At 37.4% G+C, this 11370-nt stretch overlaps 1 protein-coding gene across 1 annotated transcript; it reads left to right on the forward strand.

Annotated features, from left to right (window-relative positions):
* Window positions 1-580: 580 nt before the first annotated feature.
* LOC107583859 (bcl-2-like protein 13) lies at window positions 581-10032 on the forward strand (the record flags this gene model as incomplete). Its single annotated transcript, XM_016270212.1, has 2 exons — window positions 581-658; window positions 7290-10032. Coding segments are annotated over 2 exons (954 nt in total), but the record flags the coding sequence as incomplete, so codon positions are not given.
* Between the last annotated feature and the right edge of the window lie 1338 nt (window positions 10033-11370).

Below are 11370 nucleotides of genomic sequence, written 5' to 3' on the forward strand. Positions count from 1 at the left end.
CTTTATTTATATAGCGCTTTTAACAATACAGATTGTGACAAAGCAACTGAACAGCATTAATTAGGAAAATAGTGTCAATAATGCAAAATGACAATAGTAAACACTCATTTTTCAGTTAAAGACAGTTCATCATTGAATTCAGTGATGAAAACCATTAAAACCAAAATGAATTGAAGATATTTAATCATTTGAATAAAATCGAGTCCTGTTTGTTGTCAACCATATAAACATTACCCACACTATTGTATACATTAACTGTGCTGTCTAGATTGTCAGCTTGTGTTTTCGCTGTGTAAAATACATTCGATATGCATCTAATGGGGTAGATTTTATAAACATAAATGTACATGTCTGTATCAGCAAAGCAGTGTAGATGTTGAGAGAAAAAAACGAATAAAAACAGTCACTACAGCAATAGTTCTCTCCTCTTGCTCTAGCACCTCTTATACTGTCCATAGAGCTGTTTTGCTGAGAATCTGGGTTGCTAACAGCACCATTACAGTTCTAGAAGTGTTTGTCCACAGTTGCTGAGGTCACATTCCTGCTCCAGGAATCTCCATTTTGCCCTTGAACATGGCCACTGGAAGCACTGCTACACCATGGTTTGCGTTACCTTGAGGAATCGCAATCAGACTTCATCATTCAGCAGGGTGGATGGGTGAGTGACTTATAATTGATGGGTGATGTACTGTCTGTATTTCGACCTGGATGGTATAGCCAGTTTTTTTTCTATCAGTAATGCACATTTCTATGTCTCTTTTTCTGGTGTAGTTGTGCATTATGTGAGTTCACAAAACAAATGCACAGCACTCAATGATAAATTAATGTCTGTGCAACCTATTAGCAACTTATGAAACAAATGACAGTATAAGTGTCTAACTGGGTGTCCCTAAAGCAGTGGTTCTTGACCTTTTTATCTAAAAGGTCCCCATTGTCCAACACACAATCTGTAGATAAGATATTTTCCCCAGTGTTTTTAATCTTTTTTTATAATCTGAAACTCTAGTTATTGAATAATATATTAATATATAGTAATTTCATGCATTTTTTAGCATTTAAAGTTAAATTATTTTAATTTATCATTAATATTATGAATATTAATTTTACTGATGATAATATATTAATTATAATAATTCATCTTGGGGGTTTGCTGAGGCCCCCTGGTTGAGAACCACTGCCCTAAAGAGGTGAAGGTCAGTTAAAAATACAAAACTGGGGAGGAATGGTCGTTCACTGTGTTTCAAGACTCCTGTCAGGAGAGGGAGCCAGAGCTGTGCTCATTTTTTTAACATATTACCTAATTCAGCTGCTGCTGGATAATGCTAGAATAACTTCACCAGCACATTGTATGTTGACAAATGATACTTTGTTCAAATTTTTTGCTCAAAGTGAGAAGGACTATGTTATCCATACAATCCTTAGCAGTGTTTTTTAAAAACTCATTACGTGGCTATGTGATGGCTGAGATAACTTTGTTTAGTGTTTCATCAACAATTTCACCTTCCTCTCACCTTTATGGACATTGATAACTTTAGGGTGCTTCTGTCATGCTGTGGTGATCATGAGCATATTTGTTTATATTTATAACTCTTTGCAACTTCACATTAAAGATCATAATAAAAAATTACTCTTTAACTTAATGTTTTGCATAATGCGCACACTCATTCCCATTAATCTTATCAAAATGTAATTGTATGTAATTTGATAGTTCAAACTCAAGATTGTTAATTTCGGAAGGCTATCATACCCTCATGCAAATGTTTTATGAGAACAGCTCTTCATGTCTGTCAGATGATGTCGTAAAGCATGATGTAGTTCTTGTTTGTTTATAACATCCTATTTAGGTCACACTGTATCTCAGATGAGGGCCGTCCGTATGAAAGACTCAGTTCATGCATTCTGTGTGCAAGCTGAAGAACTCAGTCAGAAGGATTAATTTAATTAGAGTGCCATTGACAGTGACACAGGGAGGAGGGGAAACCATTGTTTTAAACTGCCGCTCAGTACAGGACCACATTCCAGTGATGGAGGGAGAGCTTTGGCTTAGATGATACGGGATAAGCATCTGTGAGAGTTTGAATGCAGCTGGGAGGAGTCTGACGAGGAGGAGACCGTGTGCAAACAAACCAGACCTCCTGCTCAGCAGTTCCAGCCCCATTACTCTGACAGCAACCTTTATCCTGCCTATACTTTCTCTCTCTCATTCACTTTATTTCCTTGTGGTCACTGCTGGAGTTTTGTGCCGAACACAGGCAGGTAGGACAGCTGCTTTCTTCTAGATGTTCTCTTGTGGTCCATTTTACAAAAATATAAATGTTATCGATTTAGGTCTTTTTGACCGCTTTCTTGCTCTCCATTACGTAATGGCAGTGGCAACAAAGTTGTAAATGGATAATAAAATGGCAAACACAAGAACACTCTCACAAGGTTTAATTCTCCATTTAGTTCTGTCCATTAAATTTAAATTTAATTTAAATTTAAATATTAAATTTGAGGATTAACCTGTTTTAGTGTTGAAGTGACTGCAGTTGGAGGGACTTTGTTTGCTCAGTACTGCTTTTAGATGAATATAATTGTGTTTTGGGCAGTCACTGTTTTTTTTGCACCTTTGAAGAAGTACAATAATTGTTATAGTATTACAAAACAATAAAATAAGCCTTGTTAGTAGAACATGAGAATGAATTTCTGAGTAAATTGTTTGCTAAAACATTCTAAATTGCTTTATCAATATAGTGTCAATTCATGTATAAATGGTTTTAATACGCAATTCATGAATGAGACCCAAAGTCAGTGACATTAAATGAAAAGGGATCTTTGTGTGTGTCTATTCTGCAAAACCCAGGGCAAAGCAGCGAGAAGCCATTTTGAAAACTAAAATACAGCATAAGTCAATGATGTGTTCCCGCTGAATCACGCTGTCTGCTCTGATCATGATAACTCCTGTAGGTCAAGGGAAAGCGTTCAAAGCACCACCAAAGGGGTAACAGATACCCGGTGTGTGGGACGTGAGGGACATTTTGTCTTGTGAGTTACTCCACCCCTTATCCCGTTCTTGTCCCTCTGTCTGCTCTGTACGCAACAGAGTTGACCTTCAGGGTGTCTGTGTCACATGGCACAGCAAAGATTCTTGAGATGGTATGATGTGATGTAATTGTGCTCCTGTTGTGCTGGTACAGACAAACTGGACTAAAGCAGTGTGCCCCTGTCTGTATATCAGTAGGTGCTGAGAGCGGTGCTCAAGTCACATCAGATCGCTCGGCCCGGCCTCTTACGTAACTACATTTTACAGGAGATGTGCTGCTCTCATCACACAAACAGAGGCCTTACGCCACCCCCACACACTCCAGAGATGAAGAACAGAAATAAATCTGATAAATCCTCCTATGATTCAGCTGGAGCAAGGCTGTCCCAGTTTGATTGCCTCCAAACTATTCACAGCGCTAGTTGAGATGGTGACCTGTATGCATGACATCTTATGGGAGATTCAGAGGAATCTTTCAGCTAGTATCCAAATTTGGTTTGGATTCAGTTTAACAATATTAAGTATTTGCTTGCGTACATTTAGTATATGTTTCGTTGTTTTAAAGGGGCAATGTTAACCCATTAAGGGTCAAGTCTGTGAAAGGCTAATGCTCTGTTTATTAGTGAATGAGCAGGCTTATGCGGTGAGTTTCCTCCAGTAGGTTGCAGTGGGTAAACTGGTCTTCTTATCAGCAGACACAGTTCAGCATTCACAGTCAAATGGTACAGTATGTGGAAATCCACATGTGTGGTGCACCCTCAACAGACAAGATACGTTTATCTTTGGTGTGGATGCCTCAACAATAGAAACTGCCTTACAAGTGTGTCAGAAGTAGAATATACTGTCTAAAAGATGTCTAGTGTCTACAGTGATTGGGATTCAGAATGTATGAGCATTCACATTTATGGACATTACTGTTCAAAAGTTTGGGATCAGTAAGATTTAAACATTTTTTTAAATTAATACTTTTATTTTGCAAGGATGCATTTAATTGTTCAAAAGTGACAGTAAAGACATGTATGATGGATTTACACAAGATTTCTATTTCAAATAAATGCTGTTCTTGAAATATATTAGAATAGTTATTTTAAGTTGTAAAATAGTTTTTTAATATTACTGTTTTACTGTATTTTGATCCAAAAATGCAGTTTCTGGAAGCATTAGAGACCCACTCTATTGAACTATACTGGAGTATGTTTAGTATACACAGTTCTCATACTTATTAGCAGCTCAGTATTACTAAATGGTTATCACTAGACTGGTTGTATCCTCTGTACACCACCCTATCTTCAATATTGCACTCTTGTGTGAATGCGAAAGCATTTGAGTTTGGCAGATATGGGTGAGTTTTTGTCTTTAGGTGAGGGCGGGTACATGTACTTAGGGTGGAGTGGTGTATAGGCACACAAGGCTCACCTAAGAGAACACGCCTTGCAGCATAACTTCATTTTTAGACAGTCTCTGGATAGGAAAGCAAGCCTAATCTTGCAGGAAACATCCATCTTACTCCACCATTCAAAAAGGTATTGTCAATTTTAGACTATGTAAATAGGGTTTTTGTTACTTTTTTTCTTGGGTTTATTTAATCGGCTTAAAAATAACTCAACATTCTCAAATCCATCCCAATCTAGTTTTCTGTGATGGTTTCACATGCATTTAAGTAGGTGTCTTTACTTGCCACAGATTATTTTGTCATTTTCATAAAAAATTATCACCTGCAAGTCAAGTATAATATGTGCATGCTACATAGCTCATTATACACTGCCATTCGAAGTTTTGGGGCAGGTACAATTTTTTTTTAAAATAAATTTGTTTATTTGCATTAAATCTATGACAGTAAAATGACAGTAAAGATATACAATTTCAAATAAATGAAAATTCTGTTCTTTTGAACTTTCTATTCATTAAAGAATCCTGATAAATGTATTGTTTCCACAAAATATTTGGTAGAACTGATTTCCACCTTGATAATAAGAAATGTTTCTAAACATTAATAAATGCAGCCTTGATGAAAGCCTCCATAACAGACCTTTCAAAGTAGAATCTCAACCCTAAACTTTTGACTTTACTGACATAACCTGTTGTTTGTTTGTTGTGTTTGCCATGCATTTTTTATTAAAAAATAAATAAATGAATTTCTGTCTTAATATATGAATGTTGAAGTGCACATGGTCCACTGGTTTCTTTGGAAACTCTCTAAAGCCATATGACTATTTAGTTATTTTTAGGTTACACGTGATGGTTATCTATATATATATATATATATATATATATAAGTCACTGTCACATTCTACTGGTTGTGTGCTTATGGTCCTCTCTCTGTTGGCCATCAGATTTTAATCCAGATGCTGGGGTCTAATGTGTTTTTGAAAACGTTAATGTGAGACAGGATTACATGTGAAACTAGATGCACGTGCACAGTGGTGGATTACTGAAATCTAAAAGACCAGAAAAGGCACAGTGAGCAGATTGGTGTCTTTTAAGATGAGCAAGGGGCAGTATATAATTTTTTTTAATGCAAATGAGCAGAAACTGACGTATTTACAGACAATGAGTTCAAATTCAAATAGGCTCATTTTGCATGCTTGACCTAGTAGTGGTAGACATGCCGAACTCAGTGGCATATGCGCACACCACAGCTGTATGTTGATATCATTGTGTGGGTGACCGAGGAAGATAAAGACATGACTAGATAGGAGGGACCCTGGCCAACAGTACAGTGAATAGAGGTGGAGAGTGGATTAACACACTTCCTGCTGAGGTCTTTCCTTATTGTGAATGTTTCCCTCAGGTCTGTCTTTGTGTGTTTTTGAAGAATATGCTTCATTCAAGTTATTTTAGATAATAAGAACCAATCAACACTGTTTTCAACTTGATTTGCTGCATCTATTTATGTACTCTTTTTTTTTGTTTTTGCGCAAGAACTAGGAGAACTGAATAAAAGCTTTTATCAGCCAAATACACTAAAATATTATTCAGTTAATAAGTGTCCATCACTGCAGCTTTGCATTTTAAAGTTGATTTTGTTTAGTCAACCATGAAGTAGAGAGAATTTATTATTAGAGCTGTATTACTCTCACACTCCACTGGGTGGCATAAGAAATTCAGTGACAAATGATTCCTGTCATGGTTAATTCCAAGTACTAGAAAAGACATACTCCAATGATTCTGTTTGAAAGTTGGTGTGTGTGTGTTTAATAAATATGTTTTATTTTAACAAGCTACAATACCATTCAAAGTTTGGGGTGGTATGATTTAAAATATATATATTTTGATTAAAACTTACACTCATCAAAGCTGCATTTATTTGATTAAATACAATAAAAATAGTAGTATTGTTAAATATTGTTACAATTTAAAATAATTAACATTTTAATATATATGAAAGTGTGATTTATTCCTGTGGTGGCAAATATAAATTTTCCTATTACTTCATGATCCTTCAGAAATGATTCTAATATGTTGATTTGGTACTCAAGACTCATTTACTATTATTATCAATGTTGAAAACAGTTGTGGTGCTTAATATGTTTTTAAAAACCGTAATGCATTTTTTTTCCAGGATTCTTTGAATAGAAATAAATAAAAAATAATTTAAAAAGCATTTATTTGAAATAGAAATCTTTTGTGACATTATAAATGACCTTACTCTTTTACTATTGATCAATTTATTGCACCCTTATATTAACCTTATAAGTGTTAATTTATTCAAAAAAATCTTACTGACCCCAATCCTTTGAATGCTAGTGCACGTTTTTGAAAATAAAAAAAATAAAATGAATAATTTTGCATATGAATTTTGGTATTGTAATGACTATACATTGACCATGAGAATGGTCTCCATGAGAATGATTTGCAGACACAGTCAGGCTTACCATATAAGGAAATGCACACAGTTAAAAATAAAAACAAACATATTGCATGTTTTTGTTCCAGTGGTAAAGAAAGGTAATGAGATTAGACATTTGGAATCACCACAGACGCAAATGCATACGTACATTGTCTTACCACAGGTTTAAAAATGAATCGTAAAGATGTGTTCTTATGACTCGGATGTTGCAAAAACAACAAAGTTGTGTTCTACGTAATAGACCTTCATTGGAATATTGAACAACATTCATGTTTTAATATAGATTTCTTTAATATTTTTTTTTATTATTATTTCTCATTTATAGAAGAATAGAATAGAAAGAGTAGAATATATGTGTTTGGAATAAAAAATGATTAATGGACCAACTGATTAATATTTCCACTCTTTACATTACAGGGCACTGTGTTCAGCCTGGATGAAGCTGAGGACCCTGGCGTGATCATAGCCGAGGACAGTAACGACATCTACATCCTGTCAGGTGAACAGACCTCGGATCAGCTAAGCCCTCCTGCTTCACTACTGACTCTTGGAGATAGCAGTGGGCCAGCTTCCTGGCAGACAGAGAGTCTTCCTGTGTCTCTGATAGGGCACGAGTCTTGGGCGCAGGTTGGCATGATGGACCCAGACGACGCCAAGAGTCTGGACAGCGCCGAGGGAGTGGCGTTAGTTGAGGAGCAAAGCGAGAACAACTCCTCGAACTCTGACATTGTCCATGTGGAGCGTGAAGATGCCGAACTGCTTGAAGAAGGTGGGGAGACGGTGGAGGAAGGGGAACTGCAGAGTAGCGTACTTAGCGTGCTGGGCAGTGAGAGTGAACTCGCTGCTGTCCGAGAAGAAGCACCTACTGCAGAGTCTGTGCAGAGTGCACCTGAGCCGATTGTGGAACCAACCGTGATGGAGATCCCTCCACCTCCAGCCTTAGTAGAGCTAGAGCACCCAGCCGCCCCTGCTGCTGCTACCGCCTCGTTCCCCGTGCCTGAGCTTCAATCTCAGCCTGTTCCAGCTCCTGTGGAGCCACAATCATCACCCCCACCTGATCTAGAGCCGGAAGTGGTCCAAGCAACCCTGGAGCAGGAGGTACTTCCAGAGGTTGATCTGAAGGCCTTCTCCCCGGCCCACAACCTCCCTGTTCCGACCCCTCCTGAGGTGCAGACAAAGTCAGTGCCACAACCTGAGACCTCTGACCTCCCCGTGCTGCTATACGGTGGTGCTGCCCTGGTGGCCATCGCTGCAGTATTGGCTTTTGGAGCTCTGGCCTACAGGAAGAAGTAGAGAGTCTGTGACTGTCCATGACCTCACTGTATCTCTTGCCCTAATGGAAGCCCTGTGGGTCACAGTGCTGCCACAAGCAGTACTTTATGGGAAAAGTACTCCTCTTATGTGTCATACCATTTTATTTTATTCTCATTGCTTTTATTTGTTGGCTTAGTTCTTTAAACCAGCTTAATGACTGGAGAGGAACTTGCAGGTGCAAAGTCGGGTTTCTTTTGTGCTGTATTAAGGCCAATTCACACTGCACAGACAAATGCCTACAAACTTGTTTGTACATGTTTGTTGGGTTTTGTGTGATCAGTGTGTTACCCCTGTCGGTGTTGGTCGTGGTTTGTTTTCACCCGAGTGAACATGTTCAATCAGTGTTTGTCGTGTCTGTTGGGGCAGTGTGAACGAGTTATTTTCCATAAAATTCGAAATCCAACAGCCAACTTGTTTGTTGGTGTTTGTCTGTGCGGTGTGAATTGGCCTTTAGTGAACATAGTAGTGATCTGTTCACTAGGCTGTGACCAAGGTTCCTGGTTCCAAAAGGAACCTTAAGGCTTCTGATTCAGAGGAAGTAAGTTAATTTTTGTTAGTGAAGCATGTTTATTCTCATATATAAATATTTGATTTAATGAATTAGTTTAATTTTAAAACACAAGCTTGTGTGAGTGCATGATTATGATTTTACCTTATCAGAAATTAAATATTAAAGTGCAAAACTTTATGGGCTGTGCTCTTCAGATGGATTGTGTGACTGATATTCTCCCAAAATATATCAGTACTTATACAAAATGGCTCGCAACAACCAAAAACAAAGTCTCCACGCATCCTTGGTTCATTTAGACATTCATATTAACCACCTTTAATGTATATTTTGAACAAATTAGACCCGATTAGGCTTGCATGAATGCTTTTGTGTGAATCCCCCCTTTAAAAAGTAGAAGCCTAGGTCACAGCCTCAAATGGTAAACCCCTCCACTTTGGCTGATACATTTTGTTTTAAGGGATTGTAATTTCTTAATGTACAGCAATTCACTATAATGTGAATGTTTAAGGTACGAAAACATGTTTGTTTAGCACTCGTGAAAATACAACACCAGCACAGTCAATATTGCCATGGCGACAGGGCACAGTTGACTGAATTTATCTCAACGTCAGGAAGTGGGAGATAATGCTAGATGAAAAGTCATTTAGTTTTCTAATATGATGTTTCTAAGCGTGTATTTTGTAATTAAATGTTCCTAATTCTGGGTCAAAAGCCATTTCAATAAAATCTTGTGAAATATTGAAATGAGAATATGATGAAACATTAAACTTGTGGTTTAATCTTAAACCACCATGATTCAGAAACATCCAAATGGATTTTGTAATTCTAGAGTAAAAAGTGATTTGCTGTGTTAGGTAACATTAACTGTCTGTCGCTCAAATCAAATGCTGACTTCAGGTTTGTGGGACCAGAAAGTCTCTTAAATGTCTTCTGGGTCAGTCCTCGGCCCTTTGTTGTTTTTCTTTGTCTTCTCATATAAAGTATTTTCTGTCTTCTGCCTTTGATTTACACCTTGCCTGTACCTTGTGCTGTTGTTTGTCCTTGAAAGGTAAAAAGGCCTGCACGGCACATCCTTGTCACACTCTTTTCCCTGTTGCGTGCCTATCCAAAAGAGACCTTGGTCAAAACAACCGAAAACAAAAGCAGAAGTCATATGTACAGGCAGGATCCACCTGTTTTGTCAGTTGTTGGCAACCTCACGTCAGAGAAAGTGTGTGTGTGTGTGTGTGTCAGATGGACAAAAGCTGTGAAATAAAACCGTATTCCATCAAGGGTAAAACTGGTGGTTTGTGTCCTGATTTAAGCATGAATTTTATCATCATAACATTGCTTAAAAAAAATAAAAAAAAGAAGTCATGCAAACTCTAAGAACTTCCTCTATTTTGTATTGATATGAGTCAACTTTGTTGTACATAAAAGGGACGGTTGATCATGTGATATCCCTTATAGGCCATGCTTTTTTTTGAAGAAAATCAAAAAGTTATCAGAGAAGAGAATACATTTTTTTTCTTAAATTTGATTTAATGTACAGTTTCCAGTTTAATCTGTATTATTTTGAATAACAGAAGACCATAAAACTTAATATGGCTACAATGCCAAAACAACAACAAAAAGTACATCACTTGTTTCAGACCGTATTACAAGGGAATAAAGAAAAAAGGAAACGTTTTCAGAAAAAAAAAAAAAATTCCATAACGTACTGCTAAGGTTTCAGTCTCGACAATCACTTTAAATGAAGGATATGCATTTGTCTTTACAGGCAAAGTAATGTATCAAATCTATCAGTTATTTATACACATATATTCACACTCTATACTTTATAAACGTATAACTGGAACACAGAGCTCATCAGTGGGATCTGTGTGGTAAGAAATACTGCACGACTGTGCCATAAAGACGAAACAAAAATTCAGGCACATGCTCACAAACACTCTTCATAAGCACAAAAGTGAAGGCCATCTCCACAAGTTCCTTCTTAAACTCCTTGGCACCTGCCACCTGGAGAAGTAAGGCTTTCACTCCATCAGACAGATGGCTGGCCCAAAACTGCAAATGTTTAAGGAATATTGAGAAATGTTTTTTCCAGGTTTAAGGAGCAACAATTCGTGTAAATTTATTAGAACTGTAAACTGCTAAGATTAGTTTGCAATACAGTAATTTGTCTCACCTGTTCCTGAGATCGGCACAGTTTCTTGGTCAAACTGTCAGCAGCTTGGGACAGGAGTCTGTGCTCAAGCAGGTCTGCAATTCTGATCAACTCTGCAGCCATTTCCCTGGCTGCCTGAGCCTCTTCAGCATTGACTGAGATGGAAAGATACATTAGCAGCGTTAACAGACACAGACAATGGCAAAAATATAGTACTTTTAATATAACTAATAATTAGGCATGCAAAATTGTCAGAAAATGTTATCAGGGTCTAATATACCTGGTACTTGAGGCTGAACTTGATGCTGAAGTTCATGTAAAATTTCTCTGTAGCTGAATGAGACATTATGTCCGTCGGTTTGTAATTCCCCATCACTCTCAAAATAATTGTGATTTGTAGGCAGCTTTAGCTGTTCATCAAGATCATCAAGCTCTCTTTTAAGCTCGCTATTTTGGCAGCCTTTTTGCTTAAGGAAGGAAAGGAGCACCAGGGAAGTGTCTGGAATGTTGCCAAAGTTTCTGTTGCA

Source organism: Sinocyclocheilus grahami, unplaced genomic scaffold (assembly GCF_001515645.1).
Source record: "Sinocyclocheilus grahami isolate Dianchi unplaced genomic scaffold, SAMN03320097.WGS_v1.1 scaffold55.1, whole genome shotgun sequence".
In the NCBI taxonomy this organism is placed as follows: Eukaryota; Metazoa; Chordata; class Actinopteri; order Cypriniformes; family Cyprinidae; genus Sinocyclocheilus; species Sinocyclocheilus grahami.